This window comes from Thamnophis sirtalis, unplaced genomic scaffold, assembly GCF_051295495.1.
Source record: "Thamnophis sirtalis isolate CommonGarterSnake01/CBP01778 unplaced genomic scaffold, rThaSir2_p1.2 scaffold_1, whole genome shotgun sequence".
Classification (NCBI taxonomy): Eukaryota; Metazoa; Chordata; class Lepidosauria; order Squamata; family Natricidae; genus Thamnophis; species Thamnophis sirtalis.
Window position 1 is genome coordinate 58469862 of NW_028261381.1, and position 23705 is coordinate 58493566.

The window sequence follows — 23705 nt, forward strand, 5'->3', positions numbered from 1 at the left end:
TCGATGCTACATATTTTCATATATGGTGGACCTGCCAAAAGGTTAAGGCATTTTGGATAAAAATATGGTGGATTATGCAAAATATCTTTAAAAGAAGGATAAAGTTTACTCCTCAGTTATTTTTACTAGGTATAAGTATTGACTTTACAGTGGTAGAGACTAACTTGATTCTGCACCTAATAACGGCAGCAAGACTGTTGGTGGCGCAATACTGGAAGAAGGAAGACTTGCCTACAATTCAAGAATGGACATTGAAAGTTACAAACTTAGCCGAGATGGCTAAAATATCGGCATATCTTAAAGATAACTCAAATGAGAGATATAAGCGAGACTGGAAAAAATGGATTGACTATATACAAAATAAATACGTGACCAAGAAATTACAGTTAGCCTATGCTTAAGATCTGAAATGATTTAAATTGTTTAAAGTTAGCTCAGCAAGAAGAAGCTAAGATCAATGTAGAGATTCATTAATTTCTTTATTTCTTTTTTCTCAATAGATTTTAAACTGTGTTTGTTAAAAATCCATACCGTGTACGGGTTCTGGGAAGTCGGGGGGGGGGGAAGGAGGAGGGGGGTTGGGGGGAGGGTGGAGGGAGGGAGGGGTATACATTAGGCTAGACAAGAATTTGGTGGTAAACTAGAACTATTTTGACACACACAAAAATTGTACTCCGATGTCTCACTGATTGAGGAATGATGAAATGTTTGTTTTAAAAGAAAATAAAACTTTTGAAACTAAAAAAAAAAAAAAGGTGGATAAGAATTTTAAAAGTCATATTTTAAGGAATGCTCTACTGCGGGTTTGGAAAAAATATCAATATAAACTAAATGATAAGATACCTATGTGGGCTATCCCCAGACATGCAATAGAAAATATGAACATAGTACAGAAACAGGATATAATTACTTACAGACAGTTTCTTACTGCAGAAAGAGGTGTACTACAACTGAAATCTTTGGATGTATTAAAAAAGGAAAAGGTAATTCAAACATGGTTTCAGTACGGGCAGTTACAGGCTAGATGGAAAATAGATAAAAAAATTGGCTTTATGCAAGTCGAGGATAATTTACTTAAACAAATTAGAGATCAAAGTCCAATGCATATAAAAAGATTATATAACGTATTAATAGAAATTGATTCAGAAACAGAGCTAGTTAAAGACTGTATGATTAAATGGGCTCAAAACGTTGAAGAACCAATAATGTTGGATACATGAGAAAAGATATGGGTGAGAAATGTAAAATTTACCTGAGAGAAAATTTTTATAAGATGCTTTACAGATGGCATCTAGATCCTTAAAAAATGGCTTCTATGTATTTGAACTTACAACCTAAATGCTGGAGATGCGATTGTATGGATTCTACATATTTTCATATATGGTAGACCTGCAAAAAGGTTAAGGCATTCTGGATAAAAATATGGTGGATTATGCAAAATGTTCTTAAAAAAAGCATAAAGTTTACCCCTCAGCTATTTTTGTTAGGTATAATTACTGACTGTACAGCTGTAGAGATTAATTTGATTTTGCACTTGATAACTGCAGCTAGATTGTTGGTGGCGCAGTACTGGAAGAAGGAAGATTTGCCTACTATCCAAGAATGGACATTGAAAGTCACGAACTTCGCAGAGATGGCTAAAATATCTGCATATCTTAAAGACTATTCAAACAAGAGATATAAACGAGACTGGAAAAAATGGATTGACTATATTCAAAATAAATATGGGTCTAGGAAATTTCAGATAGCTTATGATTAAGATCAGGAATGATACAAATTGTTTATAGTTAGCCTAGCAAGGAGGAGCTAAGCTCAATTTAAAGACGTTATTAATTTTCTACTTTCTCTTTAAGGATATTTTAAACTATTTTTGTTAAAGACTTATACCTTGTATTGGTTCTGGGAAGTCGGGGGGGGGGAAGGTTGGGGGGGTTGGGGGGAGGGTGGGAGGGAAGTATACTAGGTTGGAGGAGGGGTGTTGGATTTTAAGGTAATATGATTGTACATGTATACCGCTATGCCTTATTTTTTTCTTTCTTATTTTAAAACAAAGATATGTTATGTATATTGAAATGGAATTATAAATACCATCAACACAAAATGGAGTTTGCTCAGAAGCTGAAATACACCAAGTGAATGAGAGGAAGAGTGGGAAGCAGAGGAGAGAAGAAAGATAGGAAGAGAGGGATAGGATGAATGTTGTGTATTATTTTTACTCATGTATTGTTTCATGTTTACTGTTTTGTACCCCCTTCCCTATATTTTGTAAGCCACCCTGAGTCCCCTCAGGGAAAAGGGTGGCCTATAAATAATAATAAAACTAAACTAAAACTAAACTAAACTAGGAGAGAGTGTATGGGGGGGGAAGATGAGGTGTATAAAGAGGAGTGGTAAGGGGATAGAGGAGAAGGAGAAAGGAAGGGGAAGTAGAGTAGAAAAGGATGGTGGAGGGAAGAAAGGAGGTAGAGAGGGGGAGGAGTGAGGTGGAAGAAAGTATTGGATAAGGTATAAATATGGTGTATGGAGAGCAGAAGAGCCAATAATTGGTTTTTTTCTGGTAGTTGATGGCAAGATGAATTGATGTAATTACTTAATAATAAAACATGATATTGGTTATGTAATAGTATACATGTGATTATATGTTATGAAAATGGAGAATAAAAATTTTTTATGCAAAAAAAAGATGATTGGCACCAACATTTATGGCTGGAATGAGGGGAAAGAACAGCCTTAACACTGGTGCAGCTAAGGGCAGCTTAGACCTGCCTTATCATAAAATGAAGGCAATATATTAACACATGGTAGAAAAAAAGTGCTGCCATGGTTAAGTATGATTTAGGCAGAGAAGCACAGATCAATACCCCATGACATGCTCTGACCATTGAGTTAATTAAACATGGACTAGATGGCACTACAATTAGGTGGATATGTAGCTGGTTGAAAATTTGCTCATCAAAGGTTCTTCATGAAACAGTTGGCATCCAGTTGAGCCCTGGCGACTCTAGTTTTCACTCTTCTTTTGATTCAAGGATGAAGAATAGAAGGAATGCTTTTCAAATGTTGATGTGATAATCTGGGCTTAAAATATGGGTGTGGTTCGAACTCTGGACCCAGCTGTCATTAAAAAAAAAATAAGTAGATTAAGTCTTAACCCACTGGGGGAAGTATCAATCATTTTGACCTGAAACCCACAAATTGTTAAATGAATAGCATCTTGATGAAGGATGTTATTCTGATCATTGCTTTCAGCTTTCTAGTGCACAACATGCTGAGATATTCTGGCCCATGCCAGGCCCCATCTTTCCCCCCTTTCCCAATAATTTTTCTCTTTAGATCCTGGTAACAACTAATCTATTTAATAATAAAAAGAAGAGATTAGGTGAGACCCAAACAGGAAGAAAGTAGAATTCTTGGAAAGTGCTTGCCAAAATTCTGGTTGTAAAATGCTGATTTAGATGGTTGGAAATAGTTGGCAAGCCAGAAATGATTGAAGAATTCTTACTTCCAGACAGTGTCCTTAGGAACGTGATGTTTTAACATTTTGAATGATCACCATGTTCTAGGCGAGAGGTTTTTGGGACATTCTCAGTTTTTATTAATGGCTGTTTTCTGGATGCCTAAGGTTCTCTTTGATTACTTGTCAGAAAACATTTGACCTGTTTACATGGCCCTGCCTTCCACTTTCTTTGGGTTAAAGCTAGTTGAAACCAGCTAGTTTAATTAATGCTGTGCTTAAACATTTTGCCCTTTTCTCAATCTTGATTTACATATTGCATTAAGGTACTGTGGTTTGTGGTTTTTGATTTGGATTGGTGCATGAACCTTGCCACTGTGATTTGAAAACCATGGCTTATGACATTAAGACCATAATGGCTTGTTTGTTAAACTTTAACTAAAGTAAAGCATGGTTTAGGATTATGTATTATTATCCAAGTCATCCATGTTTATTTCTTATGTTGGAAGAAATGTCCTTCTGGGTTCAGTTCCAAGTGGGGTAAAAGGCACTGGAAACATGAAGGGTGCTTGGAAAGATGGTTTAATGGTGGACAGGACCACATAGTTTGAGGTCCTGAACAGAAAGGTTTGATCACATGCTTCCAGATGTTGGGTGAAGAAGGAAAGAGAGCGAAGAAGGGGCTTGCTGGGTTTTTTATACTATGTTCGGCCCCACCTTTCTGTTTCCTGTTTCTGTGTAAAAAAAGGTATTGTGATTGGTTGTCAGAGTCCCATGGGGCCATGCAGGGGCAACTCTCTAGGCTGTGTTTTGAGTCTAAGTTTTGTTGAGTTCCCAGATGCCATGTGGTGAGTTGGGTAAAGGGCGAATACTATCATGCCTTAATCCAATCACCCTGGAGCTGAAGGGGAGGGAATCGTTGTTATGTAGAATAGGCTGGCCCAGGCATTTTAAATAGCCCATTAACAAAGGTGGGGGCTATTAGGAGTGAATCTGTTTCCTGCCTAAAACATGTTTCTCCATTTCTGATCCAGGGAAATATAATATTCTGCCTTTTCAATATTTCAAAGGATATTTCATTTTTCTAGGAGAGGAGTGGGTGCTAACTTCCTACATTTACGATGATGTAAAATTTCTTACAAGCTACTTATAAAGGAAGATAAAGATTCTTATGGTTAGCTTGTTTTCTTGCATAGTTTTTTTATTAGATTGCAATGGTTAGAGTATGTGGCTTAAATATGGAGAACAAACCCTCAATTAGATGGCAAATCTTGATCACAAACAGTTCAATACCTAAGAACCTTTCAGTACAGATAGAGTTGTGGTATTTAGATCAACAGTAGAAATCTTGCCTAAAGATTTGTGTTAAATTAATGGGAAGGAAAATAAACTGACTTTTGTTATTGGTAATTGCCAGTGAGTACAAATCTGAAGCATGGTTTATTTCACTTTGGAGTTGTAGTAGATGAAGACCTATGCCCTAGAAATAAAAACCTTTGTTGGGTGTAATTATTGTTGCTTTTACCCTCTCTTTTCTTCTTTCAATTATACCTTTCAGCAATTTTGCTGAGTTACTACTTAACACAAATGAATAATTAGTTTTTACCTGTTGTTTTGCTAACTAAATCCGGAGTCAGGGGGTACTTCATTACAAAATCTAAGAAATAGTATGGCAACGGAGAATAAAATAAGTTAACTCTTATTTTTTTCATTTTAGTTGAGTAACTGAACAGTTGCACAGAGGGTTAAAAAAAACAATAGGATTTCTCTCCATTAATTTTATTTCATTTTTCTTAAAGTCACCAGGTATTTGATTAAATCATGAGATCTAGATCAGCGCTGACAAACTCCTGGCTGGCACGCTGGATGCATTACACACTGGCCATGCCCATTCCTGGTTTAGTGAAGGGGAAAAAAAGTCCCAATACGTCACATGATGCCATCGTGATGATGTGAATTTGACACCCCTGATCTAGATAAATAAAATCTTAGGTCTACCAGGACAAAACTGGTACATGGAAACAAAGGACATATTTTATTTGCTGGAAAAGAGAGAGAACAATACCACTTTGTAAGCCCTAAACAAACATATGTAATTCGGCAGTAACTCTGAGGATCAGATGTTTTTAGTGACTGGCAATATCTTAGTCAGTGACCCTCTTAAGACCAGATCACTAGCATGACAATCTAGCATAACCTTTCAGAACCAGGATGCTATGAGGTTCTCCTAGACTCATAGCTTCTCCTTGAGGAGCAGGTGGCAACCATGGTCAGAATCATCTTTGCATAGCTCCATTTTGGGTATCAGTTTCAGCCATTTCTGAATTGGGAATTGCTGGTCATTATCACTCAAGTTGTCTCATGTTGGATTTCTATGCTGAAATGAGGGTGTCCTTGAAGATCTTTCAGAAACTGCAATTGGTTCAGAGTGGAGCAGTGGAAGTAGTAATGGGTGTATTACAACATGCCCATGTAACTACACTGCAAGCTACACTGGCTTCCAGCAGGCTTTCAGGTGCAATTCAAGGTGCTAGTTATCATCTATAAAGCACTAAAATGACACTGCAAGATTATTTGCAGTACTGCCTATCTCCCATAGTACATCTGTCTGAAGTTGTCCCTGCCCTTCCTAACCTGAGTCTTAAGCCTTTTGTAAAGCCATGAAGCCATGATGGTAGATGACCTTATTTTTTGGGGGAGAGTGAGTGATGTTTTTATGACTACAGCTCTGGTATTCTCTGGAGCCCCCCCCCCCCCTTACAAATAATAATCAGGATTAACATTACTTCTTAGCCCAGATAAATTCATCTGTCTCCTTCAAAATTTTATAGTGGGAAATGATTTGATTTCATGGAAATTATTTCTAATATAATCCCTAATATAATATAATTTAGCACACTCCATCCCCTTAGATCACTTTCAGACTGGGATGAAGGTATGCTAAGAAGCTGATATGCTCATTCTGTCTCTGTTTCTGAACAGTCCTGCTTGCAGATCATATGATACTGTAGATGAAGGCTTGCAAAAATTACGAATTCCAATCTTACCCAAGATTTCCAGTCACTGGAAAATAGGAATTATGCTGCAGTGAACTCTATTGTCTGAATGTCTGTAGTCATTGATGTCCCAAAGGTGCTTTTTCAGGAAGCAACTGGACTTTCTTGTTTTTTTTCTTTTGAAGACTACAGGAACCAGGAGCGCTACTTGGGTGACCCTGAGGACACAGATAAACTTCCAAGTGCTTCAATGACCCTCTAAAAGAATGCAGATTACCAGCTGTCTGCAAGGAATATAAATCCTTCCATTTCCTACTATCCTGTCAGAGGTTTCTTGGATGAGAAGCCAAACATCTTCAAAAGGAAAAACAAAGTCCAGTTGCCTCCTTAAAAAAAATCACCTTTGGGATATTGTCTGAATGGTTTGATTTAACTTTTCTAAGTGTTGAAGAGATGATCTGCCTTTTACTTTTTTGAAGAGTGGAAAGATGTCTGGCCACAAATCTGGCTTATGTTTGAATATTGATTGGTTGGCAATTCTTTGCTCTTTGCTGTTAGTCCAAAGGAAGTAATACTGGAGGCTTCCTGCATATGGACATGCCAATCCTCATAGTGTCTCAAGTTTCCAAAATATCCAGAAATGGCAGAATAGTCTGGAGCAATAATAATGGGATAAATTGGAATCAAAAGTGATTGGAGACTGAAAGGCTGGTTGTTTGAAAGCTCTTTTTTGCATTAATTGACTGCAAATGTTTGGACTTCACATTACCTGCCTTCTGAGGTGTATATATATATATATATATATATATATATATATATATATATATATATATATATATATATATATATATATATATATATATATATATATATATATATATATATATATATATATATATATATATATATATATATATATATATATATATATATATATATATATATATATATACTAACCTCCTGCTATCTTTAAACTAAGTAATGAAAAAAGCAAAACGCTACAATCCCAAGTTTTTCTGTTCACGAACTTTCCCCTATCCTGCCCAGGGTTGTGGAAAATTTACTCAGCCCACTCCAAGTAATTATTTTCCTGAATCCCAAGATTTCAGAGCTACGGAAAAGATTTTCCCCACTTCAAGACTTGGCAGACGTAGAGAAATGGAATTTATCAACTGAAAATGTTTTCTAAGGGAATTTCCATTCATCTTTTTTGAGTATGTAGGGCCTAGTTTACCAAGGAATATTTCATCTTCTATTGCTTCTTGGATCCTGAAGTAGCATTTGTATTTAGAAAAAAGAAAAGACAAAGAACTGGCAATTTCAATGCAATCCATTTCCAACTAAGTAGAAGATGTACTTTTTAAAGGTCACTATGTTCCTTCCTCTGCCCTGAAGTGATGTGGTCCTAAATTGGCCCATTCAGGGAACCAGACTATTTCTTTATCAAAAATGTCTATGCCCCACCCACACAATGGCCTCCATTGTTTATGCCTTGCCCAAATCAGAAGAATGTGCAAGTTGTCCAATGGCCTCCATTGTTTATATGATGGAAGCACCAAGAAAGATGCATGAAAAAAAGTACTGAGGACTTCATGGAATCTTTAGATTTATTGAAGTACTAGCTGGATACCCGTGCTTTGCGATGAAATCATGTGATTGGGCTCTGCAGAAGAAATTGGCTCAGGATGGTCGGTGATTGAAACAAATAAGGGAATATCGCTCCCACTGCCTTGAGTTGGGAAGCTGTTCCATTGGTGGAAGACATTTTGGTGAGGTACTGATATTTAATACTCTAAGGAGCCCCAGATCGCTCCTGAGTGAAGGATTGAAATGTCTGCCAGTTTGAACTGAGGTAATGGAATGGGAGGCAACTGGCAATTGGAACAGAGTTCTTTTCAGGTGGGGAGGGGGAGTAGAATGCCTTAGCATTAGAGCATGTTAATTACTGTATAAGAAATACTAATGATCTCATGGTCATTTTGAAAAATCCTTTCTTAGTGAGCACCTACAAGCCAAGGGAAACATGCATGCCAAATTTCAAGTTTGTAGGCTTTACAGTTCTGGAGATTTCGTGATGAGTGAGTGGTATTTGCCTTTTATATATATAGATTAAGCAGCAACTTAAATGAGCAGCCATGGATCTTCAAAACATCATGGTCAGAACTTTCATATTCTGTCTCTGTAACACAAATATTTGAGCATTCAACAACTTTGAGTGCTGAATAATAAAATGCTATAGCCTAAGTTGTCTCTTACAAATGCTACATTGTTTCCTGGTAAATAGATTGAAATGTCAAAAGCAATAAATGGATGTCTATGGATCTTCTCAATCATCCAGGTCATGGTACTTTTCAAAAGGCAACTTGGTTTTCTTGGTTTTTTTCCCTTGAAAACATTTTGCTTCTCATCCAAGAAGCTTCTTCAGAGATGGCTTTGAAAAGGCAATTTGTTTTTTTTTATTTTTTCCCCCTTGAAAATACTTTGCTTCTCATCCAAGAAGCTTCTTCCATTTCTCTAGAACTGAAGAAGCTTCTTGGATGAGAAGTGAAAGGTTTTCAAAGTAAAAACCCCAAGAAAGTCCAATTGCCATCTGAAAAGCACCTTTGGGGGACAGCGGGTGGGTTATATGCAACATGAGTGGATCTACGTAATTCAGATAGAATTTTCGATTCCCTCTAAATTTGCGGGAGAATTGCTTCCTTTTTTTCAAATCACATTAAGCCTGTCTGGAGGTTTACAAAAGTTTCCTCTTTCACAAATACGAAGGGCTTCAGAGGCTGCATGTACGGTTGGGACTGAGCTTGCCTAGCTCTGTAGTCAAGGCCTTGGTGCCTTATCTCCCAACAGGGTGGAAAGTTAATTGCAATTCCTTCTGCAGCATGCAGTACAATAGTGTTTCTAGGACCAGGAGAAAGGAAGCAAAATATGTAGTCTATACTTAGCTCATTCTGCTGCTCACCATTTGGAGCCAACATAGGAACTGTGATTTATAATGAATAACAAACACACTTTGTGAAGAAAGACGCATCGAGTTTAGAAAAACCAAGTAGGGGTGCGCTTAGTATTCCAATGGGAGACCAGCAGATAATCCTTGCTTATAGGCTCTACTGTTAAGTGGGGACAAAATTCCAGAAGGCAGCAATGGCAATCAACTGGATCACATCCACATAAAAACTCTACATGGATGTGTCCAGGAAAACTACATTCAAAAAGAGACATTTTCTATAGTAAGTCAACCAGCAGAGTTCGTAAAAGGCACAATGCCATAACAGGCCAGCAATCATTTTTAGCACATTTCTCCATCCATGCATCTCTAGTTAATTTCTAAAAAATTTAAGGAATGGACATGCTAACTTAGCTCTTTTGTAGTCTCCATGCATTGATCCAGTGCTGAAAGACCTGAATAGATGGGATTTCTTTTAAAAAGTCTCTGTTATGCAATCCCATCTATATCCTGTCCAGGATTTAATATTGCTCCTTATTTTCTCTTCCCCCAGCTCTATTTTGGCCAATAAATCAATCTAGATTCCTGATCACCGTTCCTCCATAATAATTGTTCCCTTTTACAGATCAAAATTAATGAAATCAAAAATGCTCAGATGTCCTACTGCAGCCTTAGGGGAATCCGTATGGCATTGGGAAACAACTTTCCCTGTTAATATTATGTCCCATGTTTGGGGTGGTGTTGAGAGTGCTGGGAAAGCAAGTTGCTTTCTGTGTGATTGTAAGAAGAAAATGTTCTTCTCTTGGTATTAGAATTTAGCCAAAGGAACAGAGTGGGATAATCGGGCACATTCTTGACATCAAAAGCAGGCATTATAAATAAATATGCTTTGGCTAGCAACAAGGTTCCTTTGGAACAAGGACCAATGAAAATATTTCAATCTGCTGGATGCTTGAAAAAGTACCATACCATATTATTAATGTGAAACAAGTTTTGCCCTGATCCTATCTCAGCGTTTGGGATGAGTAATCATGTCTGCAAATCCAGGGAAGTAAGAAAAAAGTCATAGGATCTGAAAGAGATTTTTGTGGGCAGAGATCCCACCAACTTTTATTTATTTATTTATTGAATTTATACTGCCGCCTATTCACCCATGGTGACTCAAGGCGGCTTACAGAATATAAAACCACATTTGAAACAATAAAACTAATAAAAAGAATAACATAAATTAATATAGTATAATATAATAAAATAACCCCCCACCTCCTGCTCCAGTGACAGCAGGTCACACGAGCCATTTAATGGGCTCCATCCCGCTCTGGGTTTCTCAGGCCTGCTGGCAGAACCAGGTCTTCAGCACCTTCCTGAAGAGTGTTAGAGTGGGGACTGTTCTAATCTCTGGGGGAATGATGTTCCAGAGAGAGGGAGCCACCACAGAGAAGGCCCTTCTTCTGGGTCCCACCAGGTGTATCTTCCTCAGGGATGGGACCTGCAGCATTCACTGCCTCCCAGCTCTGATGGGTCAGGTAGATGTGACCAGCAAGAGATGGTCCCTCAGGATCAATATAACTTCTTGATGGTACCAAGCCATGAAGGGCTTTAAAGGTGGCAACCAGCCACCTTGAATTGTACCTGGAAGCAAATTGGCAGCCAATGCAGCTCCAGCAAGCGAGATGATACATGTGCACACCTGTGTTTGCACAAAACCATGTGAGCTGCTGCATTTTGCCCCAACTGGATCTTCCAGAACTTATTATCATTTTAAAATTTTATCTTAAGGATGGGATCAATTCCCCCCCCCCCCATGTTTGGGGCATTTTTGATAGCTTGGTGGGTTACTGAGTTCTACTTGGCTGAGCTGCATCAATAATAGGATCTTTTGAGGCCTTTAATTGCTGTTTGTTTTAATGATCAGAAATAAATTAAGCTTAAGAGATGCTGGTATAGGATGGGCTACCAAACCATCTCTGGGTGGCTGTACTCCCTGCCCCTTATGAAAAGTATAAAAGATGGCAAAAGTTGCAAACACAACGAACCACACATAGAGTAAAAACTTCAGAGAAAAAGATGTTGTGCAAATGTTGGTCCAGGAGCTTTGCTTGTTGGGTTCTTAGCAACTCTATAAGACACATTGATAGGTCCCCCCCCCTCTGTAATTCTCTTAATATTTATTCAATAATTCAAAACAAAGATTAGATAGATGTACCAGCTAGGTGTGCATTTTAAAAATAACCCCTTGCTAATGATTCTTGACAACTCTTGAAATGCTTATGTGAACATCTGTAGATCGCCACCCTCCCCAGAGGTGGGTTCCTACCAGTTCGCACCAGTTCGGTGGAAACAATAATGGAAATGGCAACTGAGTCGCTGAACTGGTAGGGATGGCATGCTTGCCACATCCCCGAACTGGTTCCCCAGTTGCCGCGACATCTTTTTTTGACATTTTTAATGTTCTGCGCATGCATGGACCTATTTATAGGCAACTGCGCATGTGCGAACACAAATTGCATGTGTACCAAACCGGCAGTAATGCTGGCAGAAACCTCCCTTCCTGAGGATGTGAAAAGAGCTGCAATGATGGATAGGATCAGAATTTGTGCACATTGGGTGCATTACCATTTCACATTTTTCCATATCTCTGACAGATATACTCTGTGGTTGTTATACTTTATGATGGAATATAATGTTGCACTTTTATGGCCATTTGTGCAGCAATTCTGTTCTCTGTGCAGTAGCTCTGTAACTCATTCTTTTTTCCCCCCCACTTGTTGGATGGAACCTCTAATCTGTGCTTCCCTCTTGTGGACAGTGGTGAAGTAGCAGTCAGTGTCCCCCCCCCCCCCCCAGCCCCTTTTAAATAGTGGTGATTTATGGCAACATAGAGATTATTTTCAGGGAAAGTTTATGCCTTCCACTTTATGCCTTAGACTTTAAGGTTCCCCAAGTCTCTTTGTTGTTATGACAGATATGACTGTTTCACTGATTTTTTAAAAAACATATTTATCATAAAAGAAACAGTTGAGTGTAGTGGTTAAGGTATGGGTTTAGAAACCAGAAGATGTGCATTCTTCATTCATATTGTTGTGGAGAATATATGAGTTTGGGACTTTATGTATGCCATTTTGAGTTGATTGTACAAAATAAAGTAAACCAGTAATCATAAAAGTAGAATACAGGCAGGGATAAAATTCAGCAGGTTCTGACAGATTCTGGAGAATCGGTAGCAGAATATTTTGAGCAGTTTGGAGAATCGTCAAACTCAAACACCACCTCTGGCTGGCCCCAGAGTGGGGAGGGAATGGAGATTTTCCAGTATCCTTCCCCCAGGAGTGGGGTGGGAATGGAGATTTTGCAGTATCCTTCCCCCAGGAGTGGGGAGGGAATGGAGATTAGCAGTATCCTTCCCCCTGGAGTGGGGTGAGAATGGGAATTTTCCAGTATCCTTCCCCCAGGAGTGGGGTGGGAATAGAGATTTTGCAGTATCCTTCCCCCTGGAGTGGGGCAAGAGTGGGGATTTTGCAGTATCCTTCCCCCAGGAGTGGAGAGGGAATGGGGATTTTGTAGTATCCTTCCCCTGCCACACCCACCAATCCACACCCACAGAACCGGTAGTAAAAAAATTGAATTTCACCACTGAATACAGGGGATGTATTCAAAAGCAATTGTATTCATGGGAAGAAGAGGAGGAAGAGATGAAACTACAACTATTAGCTGGGTAATGTATTGTGCATTTTTATCTTCCCCACCATGCACATCAGAAATAGTCCAAGAATTACACTTGAGCTACATTGGCAAGAGTGGCAGCTTGACGGATGTCCTTGAATCTCCTCTATTCCAATGTAAGAAAAACAAGGCATTTTTTTTGTCATGAGGCAGAAAGCAGAAGCACACACATTCATGTGCATGCATGTGTGTATGTATGTTGAATCAATTGATTGATTGATTGTTGAATCAATTTTCCGGTCAGTTTTGACACCTGGCAATTACCTTGAACAGTCCCTGCAGGTTTCTTTGTCAAGTTTCAGAAATGATTTGGCCTTGCCTCCTTCCTGGGGTTGAGAGAAAGGGACTGGCTCAAGATTACTCAGCTGGTGTTTGTGCATAAGGCAGGACTCCTGGTCTCCTGATTTCAAGCTCGGTAGCAATAGCAATAACTATTTACATTCTAGCAAATTAATCAATATTCTAAATATGACTACAACCAAAGAGGTCAATAGAATAGAACAAATGTTTTCATGAGCTAGTTAGAAATAATTTTGAATTCACAATGTCTGGTGTCATTATGGTGTAGATGTGACTTTGACCTAAGGATACTCCAAACTCTTCATCTTCTCTCCCATGAAAAAGCAGATGCAATTGGCTCTTAGTGTAAAAGTGACGTAAAACAGTGGGGAACCCTGATGAATTAAGGATAATTCTGATGCTCAGCTATGCCATGAGGTGCCCTATAACCTTCAAGACTTGTGTAATAATACGTCTTTGATCCATCTCCATGTCTATGTTGGTGTTTTGTCCATGTCCATTAATACTTTGATAGTACCAAAGAGTCAAAAGATTCTCCATTGGCCTGCTTAATGCCAGGCTGGCCAGTTTTAATCCAGCATATAGTGAACACACAGACTTGTTTTAGGCCATGCACACAGACTTAACTGAATGCATAACTTTATTAAATAAATGCTTTGTCATAAGAAAAGACAAAGATCAAAGAGTAACATAAATTATAAGTTGAATAAATAGTATACAGCAATCTTCACCTTTTAATAAAATGTGAGATTCTTTTTTTTAAGTACAAAATGCTAAACAGAGCATTACACTCCTCATCCATTGTCAGGTTTTGTTTTTTTCACAAACTGCATTTCCCCCCCACCGGTAAGAGTATGAATATTCTTGCTTACTGCAAAGGAAAACAAAAACAAAATAGCCACAGAAGTATGTATGTATGTATGTATGTATGTATGTATGTATGTAAAGCTATTAAAAGCTACTGTAAAATGTGTAGTGAATAAATGGTGTAATGAAAAATAAAACCAGGCAGAATCTCGGAATCTTGTCGTTCACTGTGCTATCATGGGGTGTAATCATTGCATTGGAAGGGCTTAAAGGGGGGGGGGGGCAAGGTTGCAAATGGAAGGACTCAAGTTTTGGGACATTAGCCAAGCAGCTCCTAACAAGAAGGTGGGGTGGGGTGGGGGCTGGGAACCAGGGTGACTGGCTAACTGCGTAAGTCATCTAGGCTCTGTTAAAAGTGAAAGAAGGAAGGAGAGAGGGATGAAGTGGAGAAATAGTGCAGTCCTCCTCTTTGAACTAGTGGTTTCAAAATACAACTGTCCACCACAGCACTGACAAAGGATCTCTGGCTGCAAATAGGTTTGGACTATTCTAGAAGCTGCCTGCCTTTGAATATTATCAGCTGCAGTGTGACTCTCTAGAGAAGGCCTCTCTGACTTCGATGCTTTCCAGATGCATTAGAACCCTAAGGTCTTGCCAGTGTGGCTTAGGCTTTGGAGAGTATTAAGGCACATCTGGAGACCCTTCAGGTTGGAGAAGGCTGTTGGAGGTCTAGGTGTGCTCCTAATCCCAACTGGCTGATGATGCTCTTGGAGTTCAGAATTGACTACCTTCGGTGTCTCCAAAGCCTCCTTCCCACTTGCATTCTTTATACTTCTGAAGGGAGTGTCCCCCACTGCTTTGTCTTTTATCATTTTTATTACCTCCTCTCACTGTGATTCACTCCTCTGATGGGAGGAGGGTCATGTTTTGGGGGGAGGGGGAACGGGGGAGCCTTCTTCCTTTGGTCAAGGATAAAGATGGGATTCAAAGCAGCAGGATTGTTGGCCAAAGTGACTTGCTTCCCTTTTCCTCCACTTAGGACAGGGCTGAACAAATTATTTTGAAACTTGGGCAGGAATCCTAGAAAGACCTTTCTTCCCTTTGCAGGAAAGAAAGAAAGAAAGAAATAAGAAAAAAAGAAAGAGAAAGAAAGAAAGAAAGAAAGGGGATCTTTACTCAGAAGCAACCGCCTGAAGCAATTTCATCTTCTTCCAAATGACTGGATTAGAAGGTAAAGGAGATTAGTAGGTGGAGAAAGAATAAAGGTTAATTCTAAGGATAGCTGCCCTCATGGGGAAGAGCCCCCTCCCCAAATTTGCTTTATTCACCTTTCCTAGAATAAAAGAATCAAAGCTTGCAGGGATGGCTTAGAAAAGGAGCTTTGTTGCATTTCTAGTGAGATTTTAAGTGCTGAGGCAAGAAATCCAGTGAAGATTTCTATGTGTTGAAGTCTACCCTAGTGACTTATCCTCCAGGCTGTTTACCGTAAATCAAGATTAAATAATACAGATGTAAGGGAAGTTCTACTGTAACTAACATACTTGGGTTGGTTTTTCTTTCTTATCTCAGTCAGCCAAATGATATAGTGAAGGGACTATCCTTGGAGGCAGTTGATGAGTTTCTGAAACAGTGGGGGCAGAAATATTGCATTGGGGCTGACAAGGGAACAGCTATATGGGGAAATGATTCCCACGAGTCACTTCCCTTGACAGTAGAATTAGTCTATGTGTCTCATGTGACCTTGAGGAGGAAGAAAAGCTAGTATTATCTATGCAGGGTAATGTTTTCAAGTGTCAGGAAACAACAGATTCATATCAAGGATGGTGGGAGAGGAGGAAAAGGAAATAACATTTCCTTTTCTGAGTTAAAACTAGGGAAGGAAGGAAAAAGCGTTTCAGTTACATTCTTTCGTCTTAGGCAATTTAGGATGAATTTGTATCTCAGGCTGACACTTAACAATACTTTTTCTTTCTAAATTAACGATTATTTCTCTTTCTAGGAAACAGGAAATTCAGTCATATAGTAGGATTCTTGACAGTCTTAGAAAGCTATTGCTGTCAGGATACTTTGGAAAGAGCTAAGCAATATATATATTTTATAGTAATAGAAACCCAGCATGATCTGTAAAATTGCCTCACTTACTTTTCTTATGTGCCTAGTACATCTCCCACTTTATGTTCTAGGCAGATGTACCTGCCAATGTATATACCTCTTTAATGCTAGCTTTACAGAAAGAGCTATTGATTTTAGAACCCTCAGGCTTTCTCTCTCTTAAAACAATCATGTGCATGGAGACAAATGCTCCAGTTAAGAGTCCCTGCCCTATAGAAAATTAAGAGATTTCAACCCATCCTTAGGCAGGGTCAGTTTCATTCAAAAGGGGACCAAACTCAACCTCCACCATTAAAATCTGAAGCTAGCAGATATGACATACAAGAGAAGGACCATTCTGTTTCTCTAGTCTAGTCCAGTTATAATGGATGGAAGGCAAAGGGGTTTTCTAAATTTACTTCCCCTGGAAATGTCAGGCCATAGTAAAGGTAGGAATAATCATGGCAGCCATTGATCACTTGAAGGAATTCTAAGACAAATTACTCTTTCACAACATTGGGTCATCTCAGCTGGGAGGGAACGCTGGCCGTTTTTCCAAAGAGACCCCTGACTGCCATTTGGCTATCATTGGACAAGAAATTCTGTCCTCGGGGATTGAGAAGTCTGACGGGGATTGGATTTAACTCTTCCTAACTTCTCATAGAAGACCTGACAGAAAATCGAAATCCTACACAAATTTCTTGCTTGGGCATAAGTTACCACAGATGCTGTCAAAAAAGTCCCTCAAGTTGCCAACAGCACAGATTCTCTTCCTCCTTTCACCATCACATTGATATGTACTCTTTTCATACATCACATACTTGGGACGGAGAAGTCCATTTGTACAATTTCTGGATTTGTTATATAGACCAACCTTCTCCTACTTAATGCCATCCTAACAGGAGAGCTTTTCCCTGGAGGTTTTGTGGATCACTTTCCCAACACTTTTGAGAGTTGCCAAGTTGGAAAAGCTGGCACAGGAATTTTAAGACCTACACTGTCATTACTTAGCATTAGTGATATCTAGCATCTTATCTATCATAGAATTTGAAAGGAAACTTATCCATTTGACTAATTATAGACCCAGCAGAATACCCAAGGGCTTCCTTAGAACAGAAGAGGGCAGAAACCATTCAACCAGCTACCAGCCCAGTGTAGATAGTAAACTTAGGCCTATTATGGGAAGGGGGAAAATACTTGGGTCCAGCTGTCACAGTAGCAAATATTTCAATCAAAAGTACAGTCCAACCACTTGTTTGTATGAAAGCTAATGGTAGGCTGAGCTGCAACTCTTAGAAGAATAGCTATGAAATCACTGCTGCCAAAGCCCAGGGAAGATGACAGATGGAGCACTTAGAGGTGACAATTTCTGGAAATAACAAATAATTGGATCAGATATCAAGACGTGGGACAAATGGATAGAGCTGAATTTTTCTTTCATGGTGTATAGTAACCGACAACTAATCAGACTTCAAACATGTATTGAAGAAATAAATGTTTGCATCCATCCTTGTAAGAAGAGGTTTTTGCCTTCTGCTTTCACAGTGAGGCCAAATATCCCAATTTTCTTGTCAATTCCCATATCCCTGCTAAAGCCAGATATTCATTAGCTTTCCAATGTAGTTTTGGAACCTAGTTGAATATTAGTGGTGAAGGGAGAGGAGCCGGGAAGCAAAACCCACCAGTGTCACTTGGATGTAATAGCCAATCCTGTCAGGAGGATTTCTTATTTCCATTCATCTGTGTTAGCTATGAGTATTGTGCATCATAGGTGTCCTTCTGGTTCTCCCATCAGTAGCACCCATTCTGGATGCTGGACACTTGTGGGCTTGCTGTTCCTGCTCCTAGGAAGCCAGCTTTTTTCCTCCATGCTTCTGATCAGTACTTGGCTTGGAAGTGCTTGCAGTCAGCCCCAGCAAGATCCTCAAGTCCTTTAGAGTCTTCTCTTGGAAGGGGAAATATATTCAGGACTGTCTTATATTGGCTAGTTAGATCAGGGTGGGCCAATATTTCTCGCTGGCTGCTATTTCAAGGATTAGTCCCACAATCAGAATGGGAGCTGTTCCTTCTTGTTGTTGCCTTGCCTTCCATTCATTGTTATGGGCAATGGGGGAACAACAACAACAACCTTGTTATGGCAGTGTCCATGGAAACATAACAACGAATTAAAGCAACAATTATAATTACAAAGAAATTAAAGGGCTTTAGTGGTCTGCCCAAGCCTGAATGCCAAAGCTGTTGAATCAATGGTCTCTGCAAGTGGTTGTGTGGGTTTGGTTTCTCTTCCTTTCCTGACAGGGTCCCTAGGTTTTTTCAGTGGGGCACTGCCAAAAATTAAATAGATACAGCTTCTCCCCAGGACAAATAACACATTAATGTAGTAGATCAAAACTTCACTGTTGAATTTCTGCTTACTAAGCAGCTGTTAGAGATGCTAGAAGTTCGGTTAGAAGAGAGAGGCAGGGGGAAAAAGGGATAACTTCTTTCCAGCCAGTCACTCAAGTAGGCTTTCAAATAGTAGCGGCCTCTGCCCTACAGAGACTTATCTGAATGTTGTAGATATGGGGAAATGGTAAAACATTTCATACAGATCACATTTACATTTCCAATATGTGTAATTTTATGAATCATCAACTGGCCTCTTGGAATTTTCATTGTAAAGGATATTTGGGATATCGTAGTGAAGAATCAGGTGTCCTTCCAGAGTTAAACAAAAAACAAAAAAAGCAAAGGGATCTTACTGATTTAGCCTGTCAGAAGGTGGAAATCCACAGGTGTGTTTATAGAAGCAACAAACATTTCAGGCTTTAAGTGCCTGCAAGATGTCTGGCAAACCATGTTTCAACTTGGGCACTGTTCCTGCAAATACACAACTCTGAACACCTTTGACTTGTGCAAGTAGCCCTGAACAAGTTGCCGGGCCTTCATGCACAATTAAAATCAAAGGGCTTTGCATGTCAGGAAATGGGATTGTTCAATCGAGAACAAAGAGTAAAAATCTGTGCACACATCTGTATTTACATAGGAAAGGACTGTACAAGACACTTTAAATAATCAGGTCGAACCCTTTTGCTGCCCTGGGAAAGAAACCCACTGGGGACAGTAAGTTTTTAATTCTTAATTTTGCTTCATCCCACTATAGGATTCTGTTCTCATCTGACCTTTTGATTTTTAATAAAAGGGAAGTCATAGAGGGCAAGGGCACCAACATGCTTTTAGTCCTTGTAAGGGAAAAGAGAGAAGAGGTTCCAGAAATGAACATATTTTTTTAAAAAAGAAGAAAGAAAGAAAGAAAGAAAAACGCCCTAATAGATAACAAGAGGTCTGCTTGTCCTAAGAGTTGTTTGCTTAAACTAAGTACTTTTTTAAAAAACTGGAAAGGCTTTAAACTGCCATATCAAAGAAAGGAGAAAAGAAATTATTATTCAAGTGCCTCTGAGAGCTTCCTAGGTCAGTGCTTCTCTGGGTGGCAGGCTACAGACAAGGGCAAGCATGGTGATCTATGAGCTTCTTGATGGCCCTGTTCCATGGAGGTGGTCATCATGGTGATCTTCCTTCCTTCCTTCCTTCCTTCCTTCCTTCCTTCCTTCCTTCCTTCCTTCCTTCCTTCCTTCCCTTCTGCCTTAATGGGTTGCCTTTTCCCCTTCAGTCTCTGTCATTGCCACTGAGAGAAGCTGATGACATATGCTGTAGATTCCGAGGTCCACAGTTCCTTAAATGAGATGAAAGGAATCAGTCTTTGGGGGCATCGTGAGGTGTGGGTGGGTGATGGGTGGGGAAGGGCTCTGGCAGAGAGAGAGGCAACCAGGATCTTCATTCTGTGTTTCCGCTGTCAAAATTGTGACACTGCAGGTCTCCAGCTACATAATCAGTTCCTGGCAGCTTCAATCCATACTTGTCCACACACCAGCACAGGCCACGTTTTCGGCCCCGAGATGGTTTGCACTAGAGAGAGGAAGGAAAAGGATCAACAGTGAGCAGCAGGATAGCCGCGCTGCCATTTCTAACACCTGATTCATCTTGCATGAAATTCACCTGAACTTTCAACTTATCATCAAACTATCAGGAGAGGAGGACAGAAATATAAATCCAGCTCATTACTTAGCCGAGCAGGATTGATCTTACAGAATATTCCCCCAAGGTCAGAAATTCATTTATTTGGGGCACAGGAGAAGGCTATGCAGTGCACTCCTGAGATGGTGGCTGGTCTCGTCTCTAGGGGGAAAACTATCCTATCTGGAACCAGGCATAAACAACAATTGAAGTGATTCTGGATCTAAAATGTAGCCTTCTCCTCATTGTTTTGTGGGGCTTCTATAGCTTTCCTACAACTGAATAAATTTAACTCCTGTCTCAGCTATGGCCTGTGATTCAAAGCTCCAAAATGGTGGTAGGACAAGAGGTTTCCCATTGGTGGAAACTCAAATCTGGTGTCTGGCTTGACAATGAAAAAAAATGGTGCAAATTTGTCCCTGCTCCTTAGCTGCAAAGCATACATTTTAATTTTGAATCCAGCAGGAAATAATACCTGTTTCCTTTTATAGAAACCTTTCCTGTCACAGTTGGGAAGATGAACAGCTCGAGGGATCATTCGCTGGCTGGATTTGAGCTCCTGTAATGATGCCTCCATTTGCCGACGGCAAGGGCCCTGGAGAAAGAGAAGCAACCACAGAAAAGTTGGTTAAGGAATACCAAGAAACTCAAGGCTAAAGTGGATGAACACAAGAGTTTTTGACTTAGTCAGATTAACTAGAATATACTCATGGGGACTCCAATCTTGACAATGGCTCAATTTACCTGAGTGTGAAGACTAATATTATTATTTATTTAAACATATTGGTCACCCAATTTCAGTGGCCTCTGGGCCACTTTTTACAAAACTGAAAAACAAACAAATAAATCAGCTAAAAACATAAAATCAGACTGACGCCAGACTAAAATGATCTGATAAACAACAAGATGAATCAAACAAAAGAGGTAAAGATATGTTTTAATTAGAATGTGTGGGAATTATATTAAGAACCTTAAAGCTATTAAATAATTATGTTGTGCTGATTACATAAAACTTGAAATTTGAAACTTGAAGATTTATATTGTTAATAGAAAATAGATGGAAAAGAAATGATAAATGATAAATTGTTCATTTTTAAAGAGAAAGAAAATTTATATTTGTACATATTAAAAACTAGAAATGGGAAAATAGGAGAAAAAAAGTAATATGGCTAAAATTGGAAATAATGGAAATATAATGTAAAATGAATTATGTCTTTTGGTGGGAATGTTAAAGGGAGAATTCGTACAACGCTCTGTTCACACAATTTTTTTTATTATGTAACAAAAATAAATAAAAAACTTAAAAAAACACACACAAAAAATACCAGAGACCATTGAAAAAATAATAAATCTCAGGCTTGGGGCCAAAACCAGGTTTTTAAAGCTTTCCAGAACCCCAGAAAAGAAGGTGTCATTTTTATCTGGGGGAAGTGAAGAACGTGCTCAGAGAACCGGTTGTTAAACCAGTAGAATCGTACAACTGCTTTTAATGCTGTCTCGCTGGATGTCCACCAACTCTAAGTCTGCCTCATTGTATTCCAAGCTCTTCTGGGTAATGGCCTCCACTCAAGGTAAAGGTAGCAGGAATATGAGAGGGAGAAAAGCAAGACAGAAAGATATGTAGACAAAGGAAGACTTAGAGGCCTTAGGAAGAATGGCTCTTACCAATTCGAATTCTGGTCTTAGTTCCGGAGCAGCAACTCGAGGGTGTGCAGTATTTTCTGCCCCACCCACAATCTTAGATAAAGTCAATTTCTTTTTGCGGTCTTTCTTCACTGCCTCTGCCTTTAGTTCGGAGTAGCGCCCAAACCCCTTGTTTCTGTACAATTTGGATGAATAAGTCTCCTCAGCCATCTCAGAAGTGGTTGGTTCTTCGTGCTCACGGGATTCCCTTTCTGGATGGGAAAAAAACAGAAAGAACATTTTCAATTTGTGTTTGGACTTGTTGCCATGTTCACCAATGCATTGGATTCCAAATGGCGGTCATATGATTTGGGAATACTGCAATTGTCATAAATATGCCGACTGCCGAGGACTCTAATTTTGATCACATGATCGTGGCGGTGCTGTAATAATTGTAAATGTGAGGATCGGTCCATAAATCATTTTTTTTTCAATGCTGCTGTAACTTCAAACAGTGGCTATGTGACTACTGGACCTAATTCAAACCCATAGACAGAGATCTATGCACTCAACTTTGACAACAGAATTTTGGGGAGATATAGTTTAGATGAATAGTTTTGACAATAGATACAGTATAGACAATCATTTAGACAAACTATTTAAAATAAAGACAACTATTAGAGTCAGGACAGGTGCTTAATCATCTTCTGTGAGTCTGCCTATGGAGTTGCTGCTTCCGTTTCTCAGCCCTTCTCAATCTAGCATCAGGGACAAACTGCCTTTGATCCTCCCCACTGCTCCATGCCTCAGGCGCCTCCTGGTGGCCAACCAGCCTCTCTGGTCCCTGTTCTGAGTCTGAACCCTGCCCAGGGTCCTCCACATCTTCCATGGCAGTCTCATATGGTTCCTCGCTATCCGAGTCCATCAGCAGCTCAACCGGATCCTGCTGGGACAGACACACACACACACACACACACACACACACACACACACACACACACACACACACAGCCTGCTCCATCCAGCAGTAGCTCTGACCTTGGAAGGCACCCTTAGATTATGGATAGGTTCCTTTCAGGATAGTGCTACCCCAACAAGAGGAAGCTCTGGAGTGCCCATTATATTTTGACTTCAATGGACATCCTCCAGCTGAATTTACCATTAGCGGGAGTAACGATAACTTTTATCAACGTTGTCTAGAAGTGTAAATTCTGACAAAGGGATTAAAAAATTGGACCATGAGAAATTTTTAAAGTCAATATTTCCTTTTTAGATCTCCCAAGACAAGCCTGAAATGCAAGTGAATAGCAACTTTTAACATGGATGGCATCCAAAAAAAGATCCTCTATCAAGTGTGTATTAGATAAAAGTATGCAAAAATAAAAAAGAGAAGCATTTTACTATTGGAAAAATATTTGCATTTAAAAACAAATGTGTGCGCACAAGTTCACATGTCTATGGAAAACTGCATTAATTTACATGGGTGTGTGTTTTTGTAGTGTGTGAAAGAGTATGAGTGGGAGAGAGGGAGAGAGAGAAAGGAAGGGAAGAAGGGAGGGAAAGTTAAGTAATAAAACCAACAAATTAACTTGACAGAGTTACCTGCCCCTATTCTGACTTTAGCTTACTGGCTGGCCCAAGAAGCTGATACCAGCCTCTTGCTAATCCTCAGTATTTGATCACTAAAAATACATTGCCACTTAAAAGGAATTTT

The 23705-nt window shown here is 39.4% G+C and overlaps 1 protein-coding gene across 1 annotated transcript in view; it reads right to left on the bottom strand.

The window, feature by feature from the left end:
* Window positions 1-19459: 19459 nt before the first annotated feature.
* IGFBP5 (insulin like growth factor binding protein 5) overlaps window positions 19460-23705 on the bottom strand; it is a 37442-nt gene continuing 33196 nt past the window's right edge. The window contains exons 2-4 of the mRNA XM_014076606.2: window positions 22034-22263; window positions 20844-20963; window positions 19460-20260 (exon numbers count right to left, since the gene is read on the bottom strand). Coding sequence (XP_013932081.1) covers window positions 20129-20260; window positions 20844-20963; window positions 22034-22263 — 482 coding nt within the window. The 3' untranslated portion in view covers window positions 19460-20128. The remainder of the gene's footprint in view (window positions 20261-20843; window positions 20964-22033; window positions 22264-23705) is intronic.